Source organism: Macrobrachium nipponense, chromosome 35 (assembly GCF_015104395.2).
Source record: "Macrobrachium nipponense isolate FS-2020 chromosome 35, ASM1510439v2, whole genome shotgun sequence".
In the NCBI taxonomy this organism is placed as follows: domain Eukaryota; kingdom Metazoa; phylum Arthropoda; class Malacostraca; order Decapoda; family Palaemonidae; genus Macrobrachium; species Macrobrachium nipponense.
Genome location: NC_061096.1, coordinates 46,743,159 through 46,770,981, shown reverse-complemented (window position 1 = coordinate 46,770,981; position 27,823 = coordinate 46,743,159). Strand labels below are relative to the sequence as shown.

The following is a 27,823-nucleotide window of genomic DNA, read 5'->3' as shown; positions in this document are numbered from 1 at the left end:
CGTCCTCCCCGCGCAGGAGTTGGAACTCTCGGAGGGTCTCGCTCCCTCTGAGGAGAACGAAGACGATATAGGTCGCACAGGCGGCCGTCGTCTTGGTTCCTCGGAGGGGACGCTTCTCGTCCGTTAGCTCCTTCTGCTTTGCATTCGTCTCTGGCAATTGGAAGACTTTCTGCGTAAAAGAGAGCTGAGATGTAGATGTGGGTCTCAGGGAGGGGGACGCTTCACGTTCCTCTCATCTTTTCTACTGTGTTGCGATCTTCACCGAGAGGAGTCTTCCGATGAGTATGCTTTTGAGCGCTTCGGTCGCTCCTAAGATATCCTTGGCGGTCCATGTGAGAAGGAGAGGGCTTCCCCTCGCCCATCGTCTTCTCAAAGGATCAGCCTTTTGCCTGAGAAGGAATGTTCTCCATCGAAAAGGATGATTGTGTCTTTGCAACAACAACTTGTTTTGTTGATTGCAGTGAGAAAGGCAAAGCCACATCGTGAGAGGAAGATGATAGGCTGCCAATCAAGAGTACAGGCAGTCCCTTCTTCCTCCTTCTCCTCGTTTCGCTCTTTCGCCAGTTGCCTTGCTCTCTAGTTTTCATGCAGCTCTCCAGAGGTTGTCTAGAGAGCACGGTTACCATCTTCCCGAACGTGTGTCAGTTAGAAGAAGAAGAGGTCTTGGTTCGATGGCTTTGAGCCTCTTTTGAAGAATAGTTTCAGCCTGCGGCCCCTCAGTCTCCTCCTTTCGCAGTTATCTTCGAAGGACGACTGGCTCATTCATGCCTCCACTCAAACGCGGTGTCCTGAAGGATTTTCAAACAACTTAATCGTTGGTGAAGTCCCTGGAACTACTGGTGAATTTCGACAAAGTCACATCTGATCCCAACCCAATCCATCGTGTATCTGGGGATTCAGATGGATTTCAGTGGCTTTTCGAGCTTTTCCGTCCCAGGGGACGTCAGCAGCAAGGCTTAGACAAAAGTGTTTAGCCTTCCTAAGGAAAGATTCGTGCTCGGTGAGGGAATGATGAGTCTAAACTGGGGTACCATTTCCTCGCTGGAGAAGTTTGTTTCCTGGGGAGACTGCACCTCAGACCGTTACATTTTTTTCTCAAGTACAATTGGAAAAAAACCAAGAATCTACACATGATCTTGGAAAATTTCAGGAGAGGTAAAACATCACTTGAAATGTTGGCTAGATCCAGTGTAGCTGTCGGAGGGCGTGTCTCTCAAGCTTCAGAGCCCCGACCTAGTGTTGTTCTCCGACGCGTCCACCACGGGATGGGAAGCATCATTAGGGGGAAAGAAGGTGGCAGGCACCTGGAGAGGGGAACAGGTGTCCTGGCACATAAACCTAAAGGAAATGGCAGCCATCTTTTTAGCTCTCCAGTTTTTCCAAGAAAAAGTCTCTCGTCGAATAGTCCAAGTCAACTCAGACAACACCACAGCTCTGGCGTACTTGAAGAAGTAGGGAGGAACACAGTCTCAGTCCCTTTTTGCTCTGGCAAAGGAGATCTTGCTGTGGCAGGCACTGGACGTCATGATCCTTACGAAGTTTGTAGCATGAGTAGAGAATGTTCTGGGCAGATCTCCTAGCAGACGAGGTCAACTTCTGCCAACCGAGTAGACTCTGCTTTGGAGGTATGCCAAGAGCTGTGGGGGTTATTGGGTGACGTCCACGCTCGTGGATATCTTTGCGACGTCCAGAACGAAGAGGCTTCCACTGTACTGCTCCCCAGTACTCGACCCAGCTGCAGTGACGATAGACACACTTCTCTGGGACTGGACGGGGATGGAACCTGTACGCCTTTCCCCGTTCAAGATCTTAGGGGAAGTCATGAGAAAGTTTGCGGTGTCGGAAGGGACGAGAATGACTTTGTTCGCCCCGTTCTGGCCTGCGAGAGAGTGGTTTCACAGAGGTCATGGCCTTTGCAGTAGGAAACTTCCCGAGGACGCTTCCAGTAAGGACAGATCTACTCAGACAGCCCCACTTCGAGAGGTACCACAGAAGCCTCTTCGCTCTGAGTCTGACTGCATTCAGACTATCCAAAAGTTGGCCAGAGCGAGAGGCTTCTATACGTCAATGGCGAAAGCTATCGCCAGTGCAAGAAGAGCGTTTTCCAACGCAGTGTACAATCGAAGTGGATAGTCTTCAGGAGTTGGTGCAAGAAGAACGGCATTTTCCTCCACCACGACCTGTGAGCCAGATTGCTGACTTCCTTTTCTGAGAAGGGATCTAAAACTTGCAGTCTCTACAATCAAGGGTTATAAGAGTGTGCTTTTAGTTGTCTTTAGGCACAGAGGCCTGGACTTGGCGGACAACAGAGACCTTCACGATCTCTTGAGATCTTTCGAACGATGAAGGTTCAACAACCCAAGTTGCCGTCTTGGAACTTGGATGTAGTTCTGAAGTTCCTCATGTCCAGTCCGTTTGAACCTATGCATGAAGTGCGAGCTTTTATGAATTCTTCTTGTTTCCATAACAATATGTCATAAAGGACATATGAGCTGTCACTTACGGGAGATGCAATTCTGTGTTGACCTCCCGTTACACGAAGGATGTCAATTCAACCTACAAGAGATCCTTTTCTCTTGGTTGTTGTGTCTGCGGATACGTTGCTGGGATAGGGAGCCGACACTGATCCTTAACTAGTGAGTTAATTTTTAGTTTAACTCTTTTTAAAAGTAAGCGCTAAACCCTCGTGTTAGGATCAGGTGATCGGGATCGGTGTTGTGCTCCTTAATTATGCTAATAGGCATAGGTATATGGTCATATAGTGTATTAGCACCCATTGACAAATGCCAGTTAGGCTTTGCCGAGTAAGTGGATAAGACCCCATCGGCAAACCCACAAGAACTCTTACCCAATTAGGTCACATCCTCGTGAGGCTCTGAGACGAAGCAGGACTCCTAAGCAATAGCTAGGAAGTCAACCCTCCGTCTGAAAAGATAGGAACCAAGTTTATAAGAGGTCCTTCTGATAACTTGTGGTGTTTTGGTCAGGAAGCCAAGGTTACCAGTGTCAAAGAATGCTTTGGCTTTTTTCTTGAGGGGCACCATCAAGGAAGTGCATTCATCCTGTCAAGACAGTGATATGAAAGTGTTGAAGGTGAATGCGCATGGACTGAGGGCTATTTCTACGTCGGTAGCCTTCCAAAAGAACATGGCACTCAATGACATCTTGAATGCCACATTTTGGCGTAGTAATTCAGTGTTTGCCTCTCACTACCTTCGGGAGGTGAGGATTACATACGAGAACTGCTACTCTTTGGGCCCATATGTCGCAGCAGACAATATATTGGGGACAGAGAGTAGCACTCTTCCTATCTTTTAGAAAATAATATGTTAGTTTGGACTTTTTAATTTTATTTCTTTTTATTTTTTATTTTTATTATGTTTATGTAGGTGTTTAGTTTTTTGTGGTCTTGGGTAGGCCGCCTTAGGCGGCCTTCCCTCCATTAGCCTGGTTTTACGAAGTTTAACCAGATAGGCTAGGTCAGGTGGTAATGTTTTTGCTTCGCCCTCATAGTAGGGTAAAATGTTTTTGTCACAGTGTGGTCACGCCCCCATTGACAAATCATCTGGAGCGCACCAGCTACATAGGTCACGTCCTTGCTGGCACCTCCAGTGAAGCATTAACAGCATTCGGTGTCTCAAACACACCTATATGATCTGTCACATTGTGGTCACGCTCCCCGTGACAGTTCATTGAGAGCGCACCAGCTACACAGGTCACGTCCTTGCTGGCACCTCTAGGAATGCAGTACCGAAATTGGAGGTCTATAATATAGGATCTAGTTGCATTGTGGTCACGCCCCCAGTTGACAGATCCTCTAGAAACTCAACAGCTTCCAGGTCACTACCTAGCTGGAGTCTCTAGTAAAGCAGATGCAGACTTGGGTGACGGTACTCCACGAAGTCAGCTATGCTAACAGTTAAGGAACCAAAATATCAATCATATATATGAAATTGTTTCCAAAATCGAATCTGTCTCCCCCTTCCTCCAAAGGTGGGATTCAGCTATATATATATCTGGCAGTAAGATTCATGAAACAAAATGATATTGTTAGATACAATAAAGTTTGTTCATACTTACCTGGCAGATATTATATAATCAAAGTGCCCACCCACCTCCCCTCAGGAGACAGTGGCACTAGAAAAATCTGACAGAAAATGGGAATGGTTCCTTACGCCCGCCTCCTAGCGGCGGGAATGGGTACTACCACCTGGCCGACCACTGCGTGTGCCGGGAGTTTTGAAATTCTGTCGGACTTCGGAGAATACAGCTATATATATCTGCCAGGTAAGTATGAACAAACTTTATTGTATCATAACAATCATCATGTTTTTTTGTTTTTTTTGTTTATTTTCATTCTTATGTTTAGACAAGGTTGCATGCTTTGATAGATCTGTGCATTGGAAATGATTAATTGCACAATTTAATTTTTATTCCCACTTTTCAGATTCCATACATACCACAATGGAAATAATAATTTTGTGTTCTTGCTTTGATATTTAGATGCCATATATACCAAAATATAAATAGCAGTTTTGTGTGTCAGCTACTTATAAGTTGTGAAATTGATATTTATAGACAATAAATAACCAAATTTATAAATTTTACAAGTGTTCATCCAAGTTATAAGAACAGTGATGAATTTCTTTTTCCAGGTCACACTTGGCAACTTGAAGTATGACCTAGAAAAGGCTAATCATAAACTTGCCACTCTCGAGACATCAAATGAGAAATTGACAAGGACCAACACGTCCATTGCAAGTGATCTTCGGATACTGCGTGACCAGCGTCAGACTCTCATGGAGAAGCTTGTTGAAATGAAGGAACTGAAAGAAACAGTAATTAAGGAAAAGGTTTGTAGTTTGCAATTATGCTTTACAATATTGGAGACTTGGTTTTCACTGTAATTGTTTAATAAAGAAGGATAAGATAGGATATCCCATGGAGGGGGAATAGTGCCATCAGTCAACTGCATGCAGTGCGCTGTAGGCATTATGTAAGGTTCTTTGCAGCATCCCTTCAGCCCCTAGTGCAGCCCTTTTTATTCCTTTTACTCTACCTCCATTTATATTCTCTTAATTTTATCTTACTTTCCACCCTCTCCTAACAGTTGTTTCATTGTACAGCTTTGAGGTTTTCCTTCTGTTTCACCCTTAAAACTTCTATTCTACTCTCTCAGTTTCCCTTTCAGCACTTAATGACCTCTTAGGTCTCAGCACTTGGCTTTTGGCCTAAATTTTATTTTCCATTCCAATTCTGCTAAAGAAGAATGGGAATGAGGAGAGTAAGCATTGAGGGAAAAAGGAGTTGTCCTTTAATTACAATTTTGTAACTTGACATTATTTTGAGTAAAATTACTGGTTTGTACACGATGCACTTTAGTAACATTGAACTTGTTTCCAGTAGAGTAAGTACCAGAAATGATTGAACTACTGCTGCAGAAATATGGTCGGTTTTAATGTGTTTATGTTTGAGTAAGTACCAGAAATGACTGAACTACTGCTGCAGAAATATGGTTACTAACAAGAAATCTTAGAATTTTAAAAGATTGTACTATAGAATTCAAAACTAGTAGGTATGTACGTTACAAATGAAGAGTGGAAGAGAGGTCAGTTGCCCTGTGGCTGGGAGAATTGACTTGGGATCTCAAAGACATTTGACGCAAAAGGATGAGGAAAAGTTTGCCAAAGCAGTAGATAAGGAAGTAATGTGACAAAAAATTGTGGGGAGTGCCAGGAAAACATGGTGAAAAAAATACATAAATGAACACTTAGAGGAAATGGGAGTTCAATTGGATAGTGTAGAGGACAGTTGTATATCATTGTCACAGTTGCACTGAACTGTGTTGGGTTCTTTAACCAACCAACCTACTACTTAAAGAGGATGACCTTTGTTAGCAAGTGATAACACAAGTAAAATCATAACAATTTATTTAACGCTATGGTAATTAGGATCAATTTAACACAAAAGAGGGTATGCAAATGACAAACAGCTTTCATGCTACATCTAAGCAAAACTGGCATATAGGTGCTGAATGACGAGCCCGTCTTGGCCCATCCACTAGAGCTGTGAGCTGTGATCCACTGCAGGTTGCAAAAGTGATGCCAATGACCCACAGGAATCGTAGACAACTTGCACCCAGAAGCTCGAACTGTGGTATACTGCACCCAAAATGGTCACCTATAAATTGTACATTTCATATTAACTGTTGAATTTTACTATCCCTCCAAGTTACATTTACGTTACATTTACAAAGCCTGAGTTACAATTACAAAACCCAAGTTGCGTTTACCAACTAAACTGTATTACAGTTGTCCTAACACCATTTGAATCGTGAACTGTAATGGTAGTTCAGTAACTACAGCAAATACATGGTATGGTAGTTCAGTAACTACAGCAAATACAACCTTCAAATGCGATGTTATTTAACCAATACATAACACAATCTTCGCATGTAATAAAATATATTACCACTACCAAATAATCTGAAGTATAACTACAAGTAACACTTACTGGAACAAAATACAGCACTCGCATAATCAGTCTATTCGTAGTGTCGGGTCCTCGTACGTTGAGAGATATATTAAGAAAATACCACACAGGTAACAATAACAATACCACACTAGTAACAGCAACAGTACCACACAGGTAACAATACCACGCAGGTAACAGCAACAGTACCACACAGGTAACAACTACACAGGTAACAGTTTTCCCAAGTTCACGAAGCATGGGAGTACCAAAAATCATGTAGCGTTGGACAGAGTATGACCCTGACCACTCAGTTCCAGTGTCGAAGACATCTCAAGAACCTGGCTGCCTAATAAACACATAACAAGCCCAGTAACCACCGACACGCTAGTTACAAACTTGAAATGTATTCAGCGATATAATTGGAATATTATACAGTAGTTGTAATATTAAATGTGACAATACCTCCCTTCCTGAGACACAAAATAAGATTTTGTAGTACATTACAAGGAAAACTATACGAAAAAGAACTTGGAATGTACTAACATTTATACAGTAATGTGACGGCTCAGAAAATCAGCTACTATGTTTTCTGACCCCTTGATAACCTCCACTCTGAAATTATATGACTGTAGAAAAAGAGACCATCTCATTAATCTACCATTGGAAACCTTTGCCTTTTGAAGATGCACCAAAAGCTGATGATGATATGTCTCTATTATAAAAATTTGCCATACAATTAAGCTTGAAACTTTTGTAAAGCCCAAACAATAGCAAGACACTCTTTCTCTATGACTGCATACCTCTGTTCACGGTCCATCAGCTTACGACTTGCATAGGCAATAGGATATTTCCTCCCATCATGCACCTGCATCAAAACAGTGCCAACCCCACTGTTGGAAGCATCTGTCCGTAGAATAAATGGTTTGGATAAATCTGGAAGCCTAAGAAGAGGACTACAAAGTAACAGATTTCAAAGTTCTGAAGGCATTTTCATGTTCTTGTTTCCATTCTAACTTATTTGGAAATCCTTTCTTTGTCAAATCAGTTAATGGAGCTGCTAAACATGCAAAGTTCGGCACAAATTGCGGTAATAGCCAATTAACCCCATGAATGACCTGACCTGTTTCTTTGTTTCTGGTCTTGGTGCCTCTTGAATAGCCTTCAACTTGTCATTTGTAGGTTCAACTGTACCACTGACAATCAAGTGTCCTAAATACACCAACTAGGTTTGAGCAACTTCACACTTTGACGGCTTTGCTGTCAGGCGTGCCCATCTTAGCCTCTCCAATACTTTCCTTAATTCTTCGAGATGTTCTTCCCAAGATTCTGTATGAATGAGGATGTCATCCAAGAAATATCAGTGTGTTCCAAACCTTTTAATAATTTATGCATCAATCGATTAAATGTTGCTGGACTGTTCGACATTCCAAATGGCATGACTTTGAATCTGTATAATCCATCGGGAGTTAAAAATGATGTCAAATCACGATCCTCGGTATTAATAAACATTACCTTAATATAATTTATCTAGCCCTAAATCCCCAAAAACCGCACCAAAATTTACCACATTGGCAACCCTGTTACCTCCTATTCTGTCTGCCAGTTGGCAACACTGTCGTTGACAGATACGAAAACCTTCCCTCAAATCAGTTGTTAACGAGCGCCCGTGTTGTTTACATCACGGCCGCTCTTTATAAATTTCCTTAAACATTTTTGTGCCTTTAAAGCTTTCATTATTTGTTAAATGAAACTTTATATGAATTACCACTCACGCATTACATCACGAAATAGTGAATTAACTTTGATTTCTGTTGTGGTTCTTATCTTAAATTACGAACTTTTGCGCGACCCGGAACTACTGACCTGTCCAATTCTACAATGGATTACCAAGAAATTACGATGCTTCCTTCTGCCAGCAACATCAGGAACTGCCCGGTTTGTGGGACAAGGATGAGTAGCAGGGAGTATGACCCCATGACATTTGTAGTTCTTGTCGTGGACAGGTTTGTGACTTGACTTCTCGTTGTGACGTATGTAAAGCCTGGTCTGACGAGGATATGACTGCTTATATGAAACGCCAAACAATCTTGCAGCGTAAAAGATCGGTTAAGGAGAAAAAGAAATCGATTGCTAAAACTGTATCTAACGAATTCTTTGACTTGGGCGCTCATGATTCTGGCTCTTCGGTTTCGGTATCGTACGACTCCGATTCCGAATTAATTGATGCTTTGCCCCTGTACAACCGGTAATTAGTGAAGTTAGTTCTGATGTAGATTCGAAGATTTTTGGCAATGGAAACTACCTGGAAACAGAATTTTAAGAAATTACAGCTTAGTCTAGATAGAGATATTTCTGCTAAGTTTAACAATCTGTCAGAGAATTTTCAAGAAGCCTTTACTAGAATGTCTAACACACTTTTAGATTCATTTTCAGCTCCTGCGTCAGGTACCTGTCGACAGCACCATGGGTAACGGTGCGACAGATACCCCGGCTTGTGAACCCCGTCGTGGCGAAGGCCTAGGGGGTATCCGGTCCGGGTTGCAGGTGCCCTACCGAATCTTTACCCAACGTGTCCCCTGTTAGTACCCGTAACAGTGCCAAAGGGCGCTTATTTAGGAGAAGGGGGGAGAGATATTAGTGTCAGACCTAAGATAGCTAGTCGTCAGGATTTTACTTCAGAGGAAGTTTCTAAGTTAGGATCTGACGATGATGATGATGATGACGCGGATTCGTGTGATATTGATGTTTCCTCGAATGGATGTCATGATGTAAGAATTCAAGAAACTTTTTGATTTAATTTTGAGTTTTCTTCCTCAGGCGAGGCCTAAAGAGCAGAAGCAGCCTCCGCCTCGTTGTATTACAGAAGGTTTTGATTTTTCTTGACGGTCCTTCCCGGTCACGGGAATTTTTACGTTTTCCCTTTGCCCAGAGGTTCGCGAGAGTGAGGAACGACGTTGCCGCTAACTTTTCGAAGGTGATCGGGAAGGGAAGAGAAGCTCTCTTCTCTTCTACGACACCGGAGAGGAGTTTACCAGGTCGCGGATGATTCTTCATTCTCTCGACCCCCCAAGCCCAAATCCTGATTTTGTCCGACTTTCAAGTCAACCCTTGCCTTCTAAGGCTTCGGTCTCTGTCTCAAGATTGAAGATTTTATTGCTATGGAGGCTGTTATGAGCTCCTTACAAGAAGCTCAATCCTTCAATATGTGGGTGCCTACCCTAGGGCTTTTAATGTATATCAAGGACTCCGGTTTGTTCCTCCTGATGCTCCTCTTTTTGAGAAATTCTGCTCATCCATTTCAATCGCTTCTGTACATCAGAACGAGCTTGCTGCTTCAATGCAGGCCTTTCTTGTTTCTCTAAGGCGTAACCTGTATTTGTCGCAGTTACCCTCCTCTGTATCGGAGATTCAGAGAACCCGTCTGTTGTCCCTCTTCTCCTTTTGGCGATTTCCTTTTCGATATTTCTGTGCTTTCTGAGGTTTTGAAGGACATCAAGGTGATGCCTCTTCCCAAGCTCACTGGGCCTTATCAAGAGCTTTTTCCTCTGGTCTTCCTCCCATTCCTTCAAGGAGTAAGCGTAAGTTTAGGACCAGATCTGTACCTTCTGCTCCAGCCCAACAACCTCCTTCTGGCTCTTTTTTCCAGAGTACATCTCAGGTTGCTGGTGCCTCTTCTTCATCCTCTGGTGCTCACCCTTTGAAACGCGGGAGAGGTTCTTGGCGTGGCTCCAAGGGCAGAGAAGAGCTCAACCTCCAGGAGGACCTTCTTCTTCTTCTTCTTCTTCTTCTTCCTTGTCTCTGCGTAAGAATTTTCGGAAGTAGGAGTCATCACCTCGCCTGGAGACCGCAGTAGGAGCTTGTCTCTCCCGCCATTGGTCAGCTTGGCAGGGGAGAGCGGTGGATGCTTGGGTGGTGGAGTCCTGAAGGAAGGTTACGAGATCCCTTTTGTTTCCAGACCTCCACTTTCCAATCGTCCTCTCGAGTTCAGCAGTTATTCCCCTCACAAAATCAGGGTCAAGCCTTGGAGAAGGAGCTTTCGGCCCTCTGGAGAAGGATGCCATAGAGCGAGCTCCTCCTTCTCCCGGGTTTTACTCTCGGATGTTTGTAGTTCTAAAGGCCTCGGGTGCCTGGCGCCCCATCATAGATCTTTCGGTTTTGAACAAGTTCATTCTAAGTCCAAGTTCAGGATTGAGACGGTCCAGACTGTTCTTTCATCCGTCAGGAGGGGGGACTGGATGATTTCCATCGATCTGCAGGATGCTTATCTGCAAATCCCCATCCATCCAAGAAGCAGACCTTACCTTCGGTTTTTTCACGGACTCGGGAGTTTTCCAGTTCAAGACCCTTTGTTTCGGCCTCACCACTGCTCCACAGGTCTTTTCTCGGGTGATGGCTCCTGTTTCAGCTATTCTGCATCAGTTAAATGTAAGGATGCTTCGGTATCTGGACGATTGGCTAGTCCAGGCCGAATCTCTAGAGAAATGTCTCCGTCGAGGGAGATAGTTCTGTCTCTTTGTGTCGAGTTGGGCATTCGTGTCAACTTCGACAAGTCCAATCTAATCCCTTGCCAGATCATGACTTATCTGGGGATTGTTTTGAATTCCCAGATTTTGAGGGCTTCTCCCGCTCAGAAACGGATAGACAAGCTTCTGAGTCTGATCGAAGAATTTTTGTCCTCCGTAACGCAGCCAGTTTCTCTTTGGAGGTCTCTCCTGGGCCATTTGTCATCCCTCATCCAACTGGTTCCCGGATGGTCGTCTCAGAATGAGGTCCCTTCAGTCGACACTCGCCAGTCATGGGATTTCGTGTCCGAGGACACGATAGTCGCCTCTTCTCCACAATGTCGGAAGGATCTCCGTTGTGGATGCAAGTTCACCGCCTCAAGTCAGGGACATCTCTTCTTTCGGTTCCTCCGGACCTAATGTTTTGGTCAGATGCCTCGGATCAAGGTTGGGGCGCACACCTGGGCTCCGAAGCCGCTTCGGGCCTTTGGTTAGAGGAGGAGAGGAGCATGTCAATAAATTGGAGGGAACTGAGGGCAGTGTACCTAGGCCTTCTTTCATTTCAGGAACAACTGTTGGAGTCGGTTGTCGCGATCTTTGTCGACAACACCACAGCAGTCTCGTACTTGAGAAACCAAGGCGGCACACAGTCGGATCTTCTCACTCAAGAAGCCCGATCAATCCTGTGTTGGGCAGAAGACAGGGGATTACGTTGGTCCCTCAGTTTATCCTGGGCCATCACAACGTCTTAGCAGACGCCTTGTCGAGACCGAACGAAGTTCAAGGGTCGGAGTGGACACTTTGCCAGGAGTCTTCGACAGCCTCAGGAAGAAATAAAATGGCCTGTCACAGTCGATCTGTTTGCCACCCCACTGAATTTTCGGTGCCAGATCTTCTTCGCCCCTTACCAGACTCCTCAGAGTGCCGGGACAGACTCTCTTTTGCAGGACTGGGAGGGACTTCAAGCCTATGCTTTTCCTCCGTTCTCTCTGGTGAGGTCAGTCCTCAACAAAGTGAGGGCAACCAAGCGTCTAGATCTCACCTTGATCGCCCCCTTCTGGCCACAGAAGGAGTGGTTTCGCCCGACCTTCTGGAAGCACTGGTGGAACCCCCCCATTCGCCTGCCAGAGAGACCAGATCTTCTCAAACAACCCCATTTTCATCGGTTTCCATCAGAGGCTCCACATGCTTCATCTTCATGCCTGGAGACTGTCAGGAGGTTTCTCCAAGCACGAAGGGTTTCTCCTCCAGAGTGGCGCGACAGTTGGCTCTTGCCAGGCGGCAATCAACCAGAGTAAATTATCAGGCTAAATGGTCGGTTTACAGACGTTGGTGTAAGTCTCAAGGACATTCAATTTCTAGACCTTCCTTACCGAAAGTAGCGGAGTTTTTAGTTCATTTACATCATGACAGGGCCCTGTCACCTTCGTGCATTAAGTTGTTAGGTGATTATATATTGTATAATTGTTATGGGTATAGATAAGTGTGATTATATATTGTATAATTGTTATGGGTATTTTATGCATTGTTGAAATATGGTGGGTGTCCTATATATAGACAACATGTGTAGATTCTAGAAGGTGTCTGTTGATGTATTTAAGTGTGGTGTGACGTCATAGGCTGTGACGTCATAGACAAGATGGCGGCGCGTCGGCAGGATGTAAACAATAACACGGGCAGTAGAAAGCACGTGTTGGTGGTGTGTGGTTGGTAGGGGAGAGCTCTCTGTCTGGTAGGAGTTGTTTTTTGGGTCGTAAGTTTTGTGGTGCTGGTGTTTTAAGGTGATTTCTGGAGTGTACTGGAGTTGGAGAAAGCGTACAGGTGGGTAGATTATTCATTTTTATAGGAGAAGAAAGGAGTTAGGCTAGGCCAAAATTCAAACTGGTAGCAGAGCGTGGTTGATCAAAGATGCCTGGATCCGACAGTGAACAAAGGGAGACTACTAGATGGAGAAGGGAATGTCCTAGGTTTAGCGGGATACAAGAAGAATACAAAGAATGGAAAGGTCAAGCCGAAGATTGGCTATTGTTGTATGGAGAAGATACAAAATACCCGGCGATAGAAATGAGAATGAGCTTAAAAGGGAAAGCCCGAGAGCTAGTGGAAGCATTAGATAAAGATAAACTTACTGGTACAGAGGGTCCAAAGTTAATCCTAGAGAAACTAGATAAAGCCTATCTAAAAGACTCGGTAATGGAGAATTACGGTAGAATAAAAAGATACCTTCTAATAAGAAGAGAATCTAGTGAAAATATGGCGGACTATTTAATTAGATACGAGAAGGCAGCATCTGAGTGTGAAAGAGCAATGGGGAAAGGCGCGCTTGAAGGCGAAGTCAAGGGTATCATGTAATAGAGCAAGCAAATCTCACAGAAAATCAAAACAAATGGTATTATCGGCTTGTGGGCAAGAAAAGCTAGAGTACGGAACAGTGTCGCAAACAATGAAAAGACTATTTGAGGGATTAGGGACTAAAGAGGAACGGAATGGTGGGGTTCGTCAGAAGCAATGCCAGTTCTGGGAGAGGGAGGGAAAACCAAAGATATCGGGGAAGATGGAACCGAGAAGGGGTGGTAGAAATCCTATAAACAAAGAAGGGAAGGTAACAGTATGTGCAATATGCAGCTCAGAATGGCATTGGGCTAGGGATTGTCCTCAGAATTTTCATAATAGGAAGAAAACTGAAACAAGACTAGAAGAAAAATAAGGTAAAACAGAAAATGGGACAGAAGAAGAAGAGGTTTATGTAGGAGAAGTTAATAAAATAGTGGAAGCATCATGGAGGTGGTTGATGCAATTTTGGACACGTGTAAATCAACAGTTTGCGGGGAATTGTGACTAGCACGTATTGTCATGGATTTGAGTCAGGAAGAGTTGAGGAGAATGAGGGACACTAGGACAGAGTCTAATAAAGTGTTTAATTTTGGTGAGACATCTTATAAGTCCAGAGGAAATAAATAGAAATACCTGTGATACTAAAAAACAGAAAGTTTTATTTGAAGACGGAAATTCTGCAAGGTGATATACCCTGGCTGATAGGTAAGCAAAACCATGAGTAAAATGGGTATGACCCTAAATTTGAAAGAAATTGTGTCATAGTAGAAGTATAGGGGGAATGAAAGTAGAGTTAAGAGAAGACGAACAGGGTCATTTAAGAGTGCCTATAAGGAGGAGGAAGGTAGAAGAATTATTACTGGAGGGTTGGAAGGGAAAGAATCCGAGGGAATTAAGAACACAATGAAGAAATTACATTTTACAGTTTGGTCATGGAAGTGGAGATAAAATATGGAAGCTAACAGAGGAAGCACAATGGAGTAATGGGTTATCGAAAAAGAAAAAGAGGAAATAAGAAAGTTACTAACGGAACTGATTAAAAATTGTGAGGTTTGTAAAAAATACAAAAAGAAACCCCGCCAAACCGGTAGTAGGCTTTTCTTGAGTAAAACGTTCAATGAAGTCGTAGCGATGGATGTGGGAGAGATAGAAGAGAGAAAGTTCTTGGTAATAGTGGATATGGCAACGAGATATTGTCAGGCCTGTTGGATAAAAGATAAGAAACCAGAAACTATAATAAAGATACTTTTTGAGTGCTGGTTTGCTATATTTGGAGCACCCTCCAAAATATTGTCAGATAATGGGGGAGAATTTCAAATGAAAAAGTAAGGAGGATGGCAGAAAAATGGAATATTAAAGTATTAGCCACAGCATCAGAATCTCCGTGGAGCAACGGATTATGTGAAAAGACCGTAGACATGATCAAGGGAAGTGTAAGGAAGATGATGGAGGAAGAGGAAGTAGATTGGTCCCTAGCTTTGAAATGGGTAGTGAGTGCTAGGAATGTTTAATGAATAATGGAGGTTTCTCTCCCAACCAATTAGTATTTGGAAAAAACCCTTCACTGCCTAACCTAATAGGAGAAGAAAGTTCTAGTCCTGCAGCAGAGAAAAAGGGATGGAAGAGGGTATGGTAAGGGACACACTGAATGCAATGCACAGGCCAAGAGAAGCATTTATAAAAATGAGTCCTGTAATAAAATAAGAATAGCGCTAAACAAAAACATCAGAGAACATAAATTTGAAGAAGCAGTGGTAGGAGATGAGGTATTCTATAAGAGGGAAAATGAAAATGAATGGAGAGGACCTGCTCAGGTAGTGGGAGTATCGGGGAAAACAATAATAGTCAAACATGGGGATTCTTTAAGAGAAGTAGCTAGGATACATGTGACAAGGATTCAACGACGATCACCAGATACAGAAGAGATATCGGCTAGAATAGATAAATCCCATGGGGTGAAAGGTAGGTCAGATGCCCAAATGAAGGGAAAGTAGATTGGCTGGAAGGAGAGGAGATAATAGGTGAGAGAAGGAATGCAGACACAGAAGAGACTATAGAAAGAGAGGTGATAGAGGAAACAGTGGAAGATAACGGGCAAAGTGGGTCAATAGAAAGCGAGTTAATGGAAGAGATACCAAAATTCAAAAAGGGAAATAGAGTTAGGGCTATAAACAATGATACAGGACAAGTAGAAGAATGGACTATTTTAGGTCTTGCAGGAAAAGATCAAGTCAAGCATGGGCTGATTCGTACATATACGAGACTCACAGTCAGGTGACAAAGGGTGGGTTAACTTGAGGGATTATAGTCAGGTAGAAAAATTGAAGATGAAGAGAGGTGTTGCTGGGATTTGAAAATAGAAGCTAATGGAAGCTAAAGAAAAAGAACTTCTAAGTTGGAGAGATAACCAGTATATGAGGAGGTAAATGATGTTGGACAAAAAGCTATATCTACAAGATGGATAGTAACTGAAAGATAAAAGGGGGGGAAAGGATATGTAAAGCAAGATTGGTAGCTAGAGGGTTTTTGAAGAAGAAATGGCTGAGTGGGAAAAGGATGCTCCCACATGCAATGCTGAATTTTAAAATCTGTCTAACCATAATAAAGGTGAAAATTGGAATTGTTTTATACATTGGATGTCAAAACTGCATATTTACAAGGTTACGAGATACAAAGAGAAGTGTACTTGAAACCACCAAGGGAGTATGGTTGGAGGGGATTATGGAAGTTGAAGAAAACAGTCTATGGGCTCAAGGATGCAGGCAAGCATGGTATTGTAAAGTGGTGAAAGTAGTGAAGGAGCTTCAAGGTGAGAGAAGTAGACTAGAACCTAATATATTCTTTTGGAAAAAGAACAATAAATTGGAATTGGCATTTTGTGTACACACGTAGATGATTTTTGCTATGGAGGAACTGAAGGATTCTTAAAGGAAACGATTGGGAGATTGAAAGGGAAATTGCAAGTAGGAGAACAAGAGAGTAAAAGGTTCAAGTATATAGGAGTAGTAATAGAGCAGAAGGAGAATAGATTTTCCCTTAATCAGTGGCAGTATATAAATTCCATAAGAGAACCAGAGGCTAGAAGATATACGGGTATAGAGTGCTAGAACAAAAGAGTTAACAGAGTACAGATCAGTGGTAGGACAGCTGAATTGGGTATCACTACACACGATGCCAGAAATATCATATGATATTAGCGAATTAAGTAAAGCATTTAAAGAAGGAACAACTCAGGATATGAAGAAACTTATTTAAAATTGTGAGAAAAAACTAAGAGCATGATGGGCGAAGTTACAATAAGTGAGATGGAAGAAGAAAGGGTTTATTGGGAAGCCTATGCAGACGCTTCATTTGGAAACATAGAAGATGGCCATACTCATGGGTATATTATTTCTTTGACAGATGGGAAGAGGAAGAAGTCCCATATGGTGGAAGTCTAGGAAATCCAGGAGAGTGGCAAAATTCACCATTGAGGCTGAAGCCCTGAGTGTTGGGGAAGCTGTAGAAGGATTGATATATTTCAAGCATTTGTGGGAAGAGGTAGTAGGAGGGAGAAATTTAGAAGCCTTGGTTAACACTGATAGTAAAACACTAATGACCGCCATCAAATCGAGCACTGGAGTAAGTAGCAAGAGATTAAAAATAGATGCTGCAATAAGGGAAACCATTGAATCCGGGGAAATAAAGGAGGTGAGATGGATAAAAGGAAAGGAGCAAGTGGCTGATGTATTAACTAAAGCAGGAGTTTCAGGGAATGTATTTAGAAATTATGTAGAGGGTAAAGAGTTGGAGGACGAGGAAATTAAGAGGGGAATACTAGGTTAGGAAACAGTCGGAGGGGAGGGAGAAAGAGATAAGTGTGATTATATATTGTATAATTGTTATGGGTATAGGTAAGTGTGATTATATATGTATAATTGTTATGGGTATTTTATGCATTGTTGAAATATGGTGGTGTCCTATATATAGACAACATGTGGTAGATTCTAGAAGGTGTCTGTTGATGTATTTAAGTTGTGTTGTGACGTCATAGGCTGTGACGTCATAGACAAGATGGCGGCGGCGTCGGCAGGATGTAAACAATAACACGGGGCAGTAGAAAGCACGTGTTGGTGGTGTGTGGTTGGTAGGGGAGAGCTCTCTGTCTGGTAGGAGTTGTTTTTTGGGTCGTAAGTTTTGTGGTGCTGGTGTTTTAAGGTGATTTCTGGAGTGTACTGGGAGTTGGAGAAAGCGTACAGGTGGGTAGATTATTCATTTTTATAGAGAAAGAAAGGAGTTAGGCTAGGCCAAAATTCAAATAGGTCTATGCTTTCCTATGTTTTTAAGGCAAGGCTTCCTGAGATCTCTTCATCTTATGTCATTAGAGATTTACTTCGATCTTTTTCCCTATCTCGACCCAGGCCGCAGTGTTCGCCTCTCCGCATGGGACGTTAACAAAGTCCTTCAAGCCTTAAGGTTCCCTCCGTTTTGAGCCTCTGAATTCTGCCAAATTTAGGGACCTCTCTTCTAAGACACTCTTCCTTGTCTCACTGGCTACAGCCAAGAGGGTGGGTGAACTGCAAGCACTCTCTTTTCTGGTTGCCAGATCTGGACAAGACATGATTTTGTCATACCTTCCTGAATTTGTCGCAAAGACTGAATCGTCTGATAATCCCATTCCCAGGTCTTTCGTACTGAAGTCGCTGGTCGACTTTGTTGGTAATTTAAATGAGGAATTAGTTCTTTGCCCTGTTATGGGCGCTCTCATGTTATTTACGCCGCACGAAGGACATTCAGGGTCGTCCCCGTCATCTGTTTGTTTCAACACCCCGAAATGTCAGAGACCTATTTCAAAGAATGGTGTATCCTTTTTTTTTTTCTCAGAGATCTGATCGTTAAAACTGGTGGTTCGGCTGCTGGGGAAGACCAGACGCCGAGAGCACACAGTATTAGAGCAGTTGCTACATCAGTAGCTTTTATGAAGAACGTCTCAGTCGCCAAGGTGCTTGAGGCGGCGACTTGGCGTTTCTAATTCTGTTTTTGCCTCTTTTTACTTGAGGGATATTTCTCTTGTTCTAGGCGGCCTTCGTTCTTTGGGCCCGTTGGTGATGGCAGGACAGGTCGTCAGACAGGAGAATTAGGTAGTCTTCTGTTTTACGTTGGTTGCTACCTGTATATATTCATTAATTTTTGTTTTGTTGTATATATTTTTTGTTTTTGTATTATAACCCATGGCAGTTTTTTGACGTAGTTATAATGGGAATTAGGCAGTTTGGTATTTAGGTGTTTTTGATGAACAAGGACTGACTGCTTGGCAACTCATGCTGCTTCCATTTTCAGTGTGAAATGGTTCCAGCCACTGGGTTGTCGGCACTGGCGACTACGCTTCTCCCAGAGTCGATGCTGACCTAGGACTAGCACTGGTTCGCTTGTCCTGACGACTCCTGCTTTTCCACTGTCCTGGACAGGGAATTAGTCGATGGATCGTCTGCTGTCATCTGGTGACTCGCTCACCATCTACTTTTTGTCTCACCTGTCTTCTCAGAGTCAGACACTCGTGGAGATCAGGCGACATTTAGTAGCCCTGAGTTTCTTGTTGACGAAGTCGGTTGCGTTGATACACCCCCGATGATCGTGTAACATGAGACCAGGTTGGGACTGTCAGGCATTCGTCCTTGTTCCGATACGTAATACAAACCCTCGGTCCTTTAACAATAGGAAGGTAACTAGCGGCAGCTGGGACGGTCGTAAGCTTCGAACAAGGGGAGAACGGTAGTTAACTGCTTGTCCGGTCGTGCGCGCGCCGCGCGCCCGGGCGGTGAAGAATCACTTTTGCTTTCGGCCGTGGGTGTGTGACAGGACGTGTTCGTCATCGCTCTGCCCGCTATTTTCGTCGTGTGCTTGGATGTTACAATTTCTTCTGACTGGTTTGTTTGTGGTCTTGAATGAAATTGTAAGTACTCTTTTTTCATTTTCATTGAGTGAAGATTAATTAATCATGGATCAAGAAGAGCTTTCGCCGCGCCCACCAGCTGCCCGTAGAGTGTGTCCCGGGCTGGAGGGGCGTAAATGCGGCGGATTCCGCTCTTACCCAGATATTGATCCTCATGAGTTATGTTTTCGGTGTCGGGGGCGAGAATGCTCCCGAACCGAACCATGTAATGTCTGTGTAAATTGGTCCGAGGCGCAGTGGGTGCTGTACGAGGGTAGGAAGAGGCGTAGGTTGACCAAGGAGTCGTCGGAAAGCTCTCCAGCGACTCCTTTGGTTACGGATACCTCGTCATCCTTCCTGCCTCCAGCTCAGCCCCCACGATTTGCGCCTTCCCTGCGGGGGGGGGTTTCGGAGTCCTTCTCCTCACTCGATCCGTCGAGTGTGGAGGAGGGTGCCCGATACCCGGATGTGCAATTGTATTCGGGGTCTTCCGTCCGCTCTGGGTGGGGTTCGTCCTCCCCAGGCGTGAGGGTGCCCCTCTAACTGACCCGACTGTTCCTCCCTCAGGTGTGCCTTCTGTGAGTGACGACCTTGGACAGGTGTGGGCGTCGTTGGGACTGCAGGGCGCCCCCAGTATCCAGGGCTTGATTCAACGGCTAGCGGGGTCGGCAGTGGTAACTCATGGTGTGGTTACAACAACGACCCAATACTGTGTCAACACCAGCGTACGCCGCCCCTCCTCATGTGGTGTATACGCAACACATTGCGTCAGTGACTCCAACGGCGTCAATTCAAATGCCGATCGCTGCCGTACCTAAGAGGGGCGTGCCGCCGCCACCTGGGTTTTATGTGCTGCCGACGCCCGACTTTCGCTGCCCCAAAAGTTCGCCCCTGGATCTACCGCCCGTCCCAATGATGAGTTTGGCTGAGATGGAGAGGTCTGTGACGCCGGCCTATGCTGCCGTACCTGCCGTACCTGCAGCGAGTGTTGCTGGCCCAGCCCTCGCGCCGCTCCTACGAAGCGCGCTGGTGCGGGACTCTAATGTTGATGTTGCTGCTGGTGCTGGTCCTGCTGGTGCTGGTCCTATTGGTGCTGGTCCTGCTGCTGCTGGTCCTGCTGGTGCTGGTCCTGCGGTGCTGGTCCTGATGGTGCTGGTCCTGCTGCTGATGTTCCTGCCGCTCCTGCCGTGCCTGCCCCCTGCCCAAGTCGCATCTCGTCATGGAGGTGCTGCACCGGTCTCAGGTCTTTCCGGACAGGATCAGTCGGGGCGTGTTGCTTCGGCAATTGGCCCGACTTTTCCGTGGATGGAAGACCTGACGTCCGTCCTGAGAGAGCTGACGAAGAAGAGGAAGAAGAAGAGGAAGATGTCGTCGTCGTCTTCATCGTCTTCTTCGTCGTCTGTTGCCGCCTCTCCCCTTCGACTTCTAAGGCTTTAACCAAGCCGAAGAAGAAGAAGGCTGCTCCTCCCCCCCTACGAAGGCTCCTCGGGACCTTCGAAGGGCCCGTCTGCTCTGGCTGACGGGGGGTGCTTCTGCTGGTCCTCCTGTTCCCTCGGGAACGGGTGCCCGTCTCTCTCTGAGAAGAAGAAGAAGACGGGGACCAAGGATGTGCTGGCTACTGCTGGTACATCCGCGCCTGGTCTTAGTAGCACTGCTGCTAAGTCAGGTACCGGCTCGACTTCTCGTTCGCGAGAAGGTCCGAGTGTACGGTCTCCTTCGGGCGACCGTGCAGCCAACGTCAAGACGCCTGAGCTTGCTCACCGTCACGACAGAGGCACGGAGCAGAAGACTGTCGAGTCGCGCAAGTGACGCTCGCCAGGCCAGCGGCCGCTCTCGTAGCGACCAGCCGGTACTCGGGTTGACGTGACGGTCTCTGACCGGCCCACGGGTTGAGGCTGAGAAGAGGTCCCCTCGACCAACGGCACCAGCTTCGGCTGGTACCAGCGGTTTGACGTTGCCGTGAGGACGCTCACCGGTCTCACCGCGAAAGCGAGCTCTGCAGATCACCTGACCGCGTCCCACAGGGACCGGACGGAGACGGTGGCCAGCAGCAAGCTCGTCTGACGCACGAGATCGGGGTCGACGTGCTCAGTCGAGCCGCTCGCCACAGGTGAGCGGCACGACCAGGCCTGCAGTACGATCCCCACCGCGGGTTGGTGATCGGCTACAGCCCCCCACGTACGCTGGTCCTGCCAGCGAACGGGGGGGGAGCGTCAGGTCTGTCTCTCCTATACCTTCAACTTCCTCGGGCTACACCGGGAAGAGCGAGGTACCTAGGAGTGATCGTGAGAGGTGCGCCGCTCACGATCCCGCCACGACGCCGCACGAACCAGGCATGGTTTTAGGACCAGCCAGGTCGTACGCGCAAGTGGTTGGAGGCGACCGTCAGGGGTCTGTTGCTGTTCCTCCTTCTGAAGGAGGAGGGTCTCGAGAGCTGCTCCTGTTGGAGGGACTGGACGGTCCTACTCCTCAGGACGCTGTGACTCCTGAGATCCAGAGGAACTTTGCCCAGGTTATTGCGCTGATTCGTCAGCACAACGACCTGGGGGAAGGATCGCCGCTACCCACCATCTGAGCCCACGTCCCGGCTCGAGTCATTTTGGGGCCCGAAGAGGGAACCCAATTGACGGTGGGACTGCCGCGATCGGAGCTTGCAGACTCAGTCCTTGACCAGGTGGAGAATTTCGTCTCAGGACGAGAGGACTCACTTAAGTCAGGACGGTCTTCCAAGCTACTTCCTCCTCCTCTGCAGCGACAGCGGAAGTTCTACGTGCCATCAGTAGATCCAATACCGCCCAAACAGGTTAACCCGGAGCTAGCTAGGCTAACTCCAGGTGTGTCCCTGCAGCAGCTCCTGTCAGAGAACCTATGGTTCTCGCAGCAGGAGGCACTGGGCCTGGAAGCGACCGCTATGGCAGCTTTCCAGGCAGTCTCTTGGTTGGATCTGTGGTCCCTCACAGTATCCAAGGTCGCGGCCGACGCCGGGGGCGCTGCCCTCGAAGACGACCCCCGACTTCAGGAGACTGTGCCAGTCTGGAGGTAGGGCCATCTCCTACCTCGCCCATCAGACGGCAAACCTGTGGGCCAACTTGGTTCTCCGTCGTAGGGACGCTGTCCTTACACGAGTAGCCAAGGGGGCCGGCGTGAAGCGGTAAATGGACTACGTAACGGACCAATGAAGAGTTCCTCCGCTCTCTCCCGGAGAGATGGTGGACGCTGCGGTGGAAAGACGGCGCACTGATGACAGTGACCGTCTGGTTCACCAGGCAGTTACGAAGGTTTCTGGGCAACCTCGTACATCTGCGGCTAAGCCTAAAGAGTTTAGCTAGCGCTTCCTCGGCTGCTAAGACGGCTGCTCCATCGAAGCCCCGAGGAAGGAGCTCTTCCTGCTTCAACTTCTAGTAAAGGAGGCCGTAACCAGCCCTCCTCCCAGCCCTCCTTTTCCCCGAGGAGGTGCTGGAAGAAGTCGAAGCGAGGTGGGAAACGCTAGGGACGGCGTTCCCCCTCACAGCTGCCGGAAGTGGGGGGGTGCCTGGCGAGCCATTGGGCAACTTGGCAGCGCTACGGTGCCGAGACCTGGATAGTAGACGTCCTTTCGGGAGGGATATCTACTACCCTTCGAATCTCGGCCACCCTCACCTCCAACCCGGTCCATCTGCAGACATATGTTCTGGGATCCTCAAAGGACGACGCTCTTCGGCAGAGGAGATCAAGACCATGCTGACCAAACGAGCTGTAGAAGTCGTAGTGGATCGGTCACCGGGCTTTTACAGCCGCCTTTTCTTAGTGGAAAAGGCATCGGGGGGCTGGCGCCCGGTGATAGATCTCTCTCCCTGAACCGATTTGTTCGCCAGACTCGGTTCAAGATGGAGACGGCACGTTCCGTGCTGGACTCCATCAGGGAGAACGACTTCATGCTTTCAGTGGACCTGAAGGATGCGTATTTCCAAATACCACCATCAGTCCTCCAGAAAGTACCTCCGCTTCATCTTCGACGGGACAGTGTACCAATTCAGGGCACTTTGCTTCGGTCTCTCAACAGCCCCACAGGTGTTCACGAGAGTGTTAACGCTGGTGTCTGCTTGGGCCCATTCGCACGGGATACGTCTTCTGAGGTATCTCGACGATTGGCTGGTCCTGGCGAGCTCCCGCTCGCAGTTGCTGCAGGACAGGGATCGACTTCTAAAGTTTTGTCGCGATCTGGGGATCGTGATAAACTACGAGAAGTCGATCTCGAACCCAAGCAGAAGATGAAGTACCTGGGTATGACTGATCGATACGGTAGCAGCTCAAGTCCGCCCCGCCCCAGACTTGAGGATCAGCAAATTCAGGGAGGCAGCCGGCCGGTTCCTGTCTCGGCAGGAACAGGCAGCTCAGCAATGGCAAGTCGTGATCGGCCACCTGTCGTCACTCGAGAAGTTAGTTCCTCACGGACGTCTTCACCTGCGGTCTCTCCAGTGGAGACTAAGGAGAGTTGGTCACAGGTAAAGGATCCACCTTACTTCCCCGTGTCCATCACGGAGAAGGTGAGGCAGGACCTAGCTGGTGGCTCGACGACAGGAACCTCTTAAGAGGAGTGCCCCTACGCACTCCCCCCCCGAGATGCTGCTGTTCTCAGACGCATCACGACCGGGGAGGGTGGGGCGTCACACCTGGAGGAGTTGCTGGCTGCAGGTGTGGGGGACCATCACGACAAGCACCTTCACATCAATGTCCTGGAACTCAAGGCGGCGTTTTACGCTCTCCAAGAGTTCCAAGACCGCTTGATGGGACACTCAGTGGTGTTGATGTGCGACAACACACGGTAGTGGCATACGTCAACAAGCAGGGGGGCCTAGTGTCTCTCCCGCTACACCAGTTGACGGTGCAGGTGCACGAGTGGGCCACGGCTCACTCGATAGAGCTGTCAGCACGCTACATTCCAGGCAAGAGGAATGTAGTAGCGGACAAGCTCAGCCGTCGGGATCAGGTAATAGGACCGAGTGGTCCCTACACCAGAAGTGGCGGAAAGGCTCTCTTCAAACCTGTGGGGGCGTCCAGTCATAGACCTGTTCGCCACCCGGCACAACAAAAACTTCAAGTTTTTGCTCAGCCGTGCCGGACCCATGGGCAGCTGCAGAGGACGCTCTTCAACACCCCTGGGACAACCTCTTCGTCTACGCCTTTCCTCCCTTTTGTCTGATTCGGAAAGTGATCAGCCGAGCGCTGGTCACTCCCAATCTCAGAATGATCCTGGTGGCTCCCAAACGACCTCAAGCCGTTTGGTATCCGGACCTGCTGGCTCTTCTTGCAGAAGAACCGAGAGAGATGCCCACTGGCACAACCTTCTAGCCCAGCCACACGTGGAGCGGTACCACCGAGCAGTCCAGTCCCTACAACTTCACGGCTGGCTGTTATCCATCTCTTGCGCACGAGAGGCTTTTCTCGCAGCGCAGCAACAGAGATGGCTGGACCACGTCAGACAGTCCTCTGCAGCTGTGTACCGGGGAACCTGGGGAAGTGGGCCGTCTTCTGTGGTTGGTGTCGTAGACGGGGTCTATCTCCTCTCAGAGCCACTCTTCAGCAGGTAGCGGATTTCCTCGTATTTCTTCGCCGAGAGAAGCTCCTCTCAGTACCCACAGTTAAAGGATATAGAGCTGCACTGGCACTCGTCCTAAAACTGAGGGGACTGGACATCTCGAACTCGTTCGAGATCTCCTTGCTAATGAGGAGCTTCGAAAGGTCTTGCCCACCCAGGGAGCTCAGGCCACCTGAGTGGGATGTGACTCTCGTCCTTAGGAGTTTGACTCGAAGACCATTCGAGCCACTCCGAGAGTCGTCAGACAGGGATCTGACCCTCAAGACCCTCTTCTTGCTGGCCCTGGCATCGGCGAAGAGAGTAGGGGAACTTCATGGTCTGTCCTTCAATGTTAAAACATTCCAGGGGCTGGGGATCTGTGACGCTCGATTTCGTCCCGAATTTCGTAGCTAAGACTCAGAATCCGTCGATCCCTGACGACAGGTTCGAGTCTTTCACATCCCCCTCCCTAATGGATTTCACCGACAACGATACGGATGAGATGCTGCTTTGTCCTGTGAGGGCGCTACGGCGCTATCTGAAGAAAACTCGACACCTCAGGCCTGAGTGTCGACGCCTCTTCGTTAGCACTGGGGTTACCAAGAAAGAAGTATCCAAGAACACGCTTTCTTTCTGGCTGCGTGAGGTGATCAGGAGAGCGTACGAGGATGATGGTAGTGACGACATCCGTACGCTCCGACCGAGAGCCCACGAAGTCAGAGGTATTGGACCCTCTTTGGCGTTCCGCAAGAACTTCTCCGTGGCGCAGGTCCTGAAGGCAGGTGTCTGGGCCAACCAGACTACCTTCAACGTCCTTCTACCTTCGGGATATTGCCCACAAGTCCTTGGATACTTTTTCCTTGGGACCTGTGGTTGCTGCTCACACGTTGTGTAAGCTTACCCAGCACCCGAGCAGGCAGAACAGCATCGATTCCTGGTGTGACTGTAGGAATGAATGGTTGAATGAGAGTGTGACTGGCTTCTCTTCTCCATCTTTCTCTCTCTCTACCTGTGGGCAGAGGGTCACGGTCGTCACCATGCTGGAAAGGAATCCGATGCAGGTAAGCTACTCAACCGAGCCCCAATCTATCCCTTTAGTTAGGGATAGAAGCAAATATCCTCCACTCCCTCCAACAAGGGGGAAGGTGGATGCCTACTTGAGACAAAACCCATAACTTTATGTTGGCTCCTGTACAGGAACAAGTTCTTGCAATGCTGGTACGAAGAGATACGCTTGCCTCTCTCTTAGTACTTGGCTCAGAGGTCTGACCATTGATCCTGCGGTGCACACCCCGATCAATCGGACAGAGGTTTGGATCCCTCCCTTGCTCTTACGACCAGGGAGGCATTCCAAGGTTGGACGAACACCAGTCCTGTTCACCAAAAAGACTCAGATTCCACCCACCAAGAAGTGAGTTCTTCCTATTGTTAAAGGACCGAGGGTTTGTATTACGTATCGAAACAATGACAATTTGTCGAAAATTGCATTTTTCCTACTATACAAACCTGAGGTCCTTTACATATAGTCCCACCTCATACCACCCCTCACTCTGCAACTTTTTGCATGGGCCTAAAGCAAAAGTGATTCTTCACCGCCCGGGCGCGCGGCGCGCGCACGACCGGACAAGCAGTTTAACTACCGTTCTCTGTTGTTCAGCTTACGACCGTCCCAGCTGCCGCTAGTTACCTTCCTATTGTTAAAGGACCTCAGGTTTGTATAGTTAGGAAAAATGCAATTTTCGACAATTGTCATTTCGGGACTGAATCGCCTTTTTGCTCCGCGCTCCTTTCTCTTGGCACCAAGAAAGCTCGAGTTAGGAGTTGCTCATGAGCCGATTCGTTGCTGGCGACTTCGGGTTGCGTTGATACACCCCCACGGTTTGCTTAGCTTTGAATCGCCCAGACAGTCCAGACACTCATCCTTTAGGGAAAGAATAGTGCTTGATAGTCTTCAGGGTGCAGCCTTGCTGTCCGCAATTCGTCTGACTGGTCACCTGGTCGGTCACCTGACTTAGTACAGACGGACTGACTATGCACTTACTCCTTGTCCTGTGCTACCGCAGTTGGTGGCATTATGGTAGGAGACTTTGAGTTGTTAGTATCTTTGACCTTGGGTTGAGTTTTGACTGCCTATGATATATATTTCTTTGTTTGTTTTCTCCTATTCTGTCCGAAGGGGAAATTGTATTCAGATTCCCTCCTCCTTTTCAATGTGGTTAATCGGGCTAGATAAATTATATTAAGGTAATGTTTATTAATATGGAATTTTTATTCTAAAATTAATATTAATAATACTTACCTGTATAATTTATCTAGTCCCACCCATCCTACCCCACGATCTGCCTATCACAACTGATTTGAGGGAAGGTTTTCGTATCTGTCAACGACAGTGTTGCCAACTGGCGGACAGAATAGGAGGTAACAGGGTTGCCAATGTGGTAAATTTTGGTGCGGTTTTTGGGGATTTAGGGCTAGATAAATTATACAGGTAAGTATTATTAATATTAATTTTAGAATAAAAATTCCATTCTCATTGGAATCTGCCAATAGCCTTTACAAAGGTCAATCTTTGAAAAGAACTTGGTTTGGCTAATTTTTGTCATTATTTCCTCTGGGTCTGGCGTAGGTTCAGGATCAAAAACTGTTACCTTGTTTAACTTTCTGAAATGAATGCAGATTCTGTTACTTCCATCAGATTTCTTTGCCACCGCAATGGCACTGGCATATGGAGATTCAGATGGCTCAATGACATCCATATCTAGCATGCTCTGTATCTCTGCTTGTACTGCTCCTCTTAATGCATAGGGGATTTGATATGGTCTGTTTCTGATGGGTTCCTCAGTAGTCAAATGAACTTCATGTTGAATGGGATCAGTTCTCCCAGGCAGATCTGTCAAAACATCCTTAAATTCATGTATTAAGGTATTCACAGATGCAAGCTGTTCACTAGTTAATGCTTGGCTGACATCTACATCAGCATAAAACTCTGTTGCTTTCATGGGTAATAGATGGACTAAGTGTTCCGTATCATCGGTTTCCTCTGAA

At 46.8% G+C, this 27,823-nt stretch overlaps 1 protein-coding gene across 7 annotated transcripts in view; it reads left to right on the top strand.

The window, feature by feature from the left end:
* The window catches only part of LOC135208739 (putative leucine-rich repeat-containing protein DDB_G0290503), a 67,555-nt gene that overhangs the window by 9,981 nt on the left and 29,751 nt on the right, over positions 1–27,823 (top strand). For all 7 annotated transcript variants that reach the window (XM_064241232.1, XM_064241234.1, XM_064241230.1 and 4 more), the window contains one exon: positions 4,656–4,853. In XM_064241232.1, the coding sequence (XP_064097302.1) occupies positions 4,656–4,853 (198 nt within the window). The remainder of the gene's footprint in view (positions 1–4,655; positions 4,854–27,823) is intronic.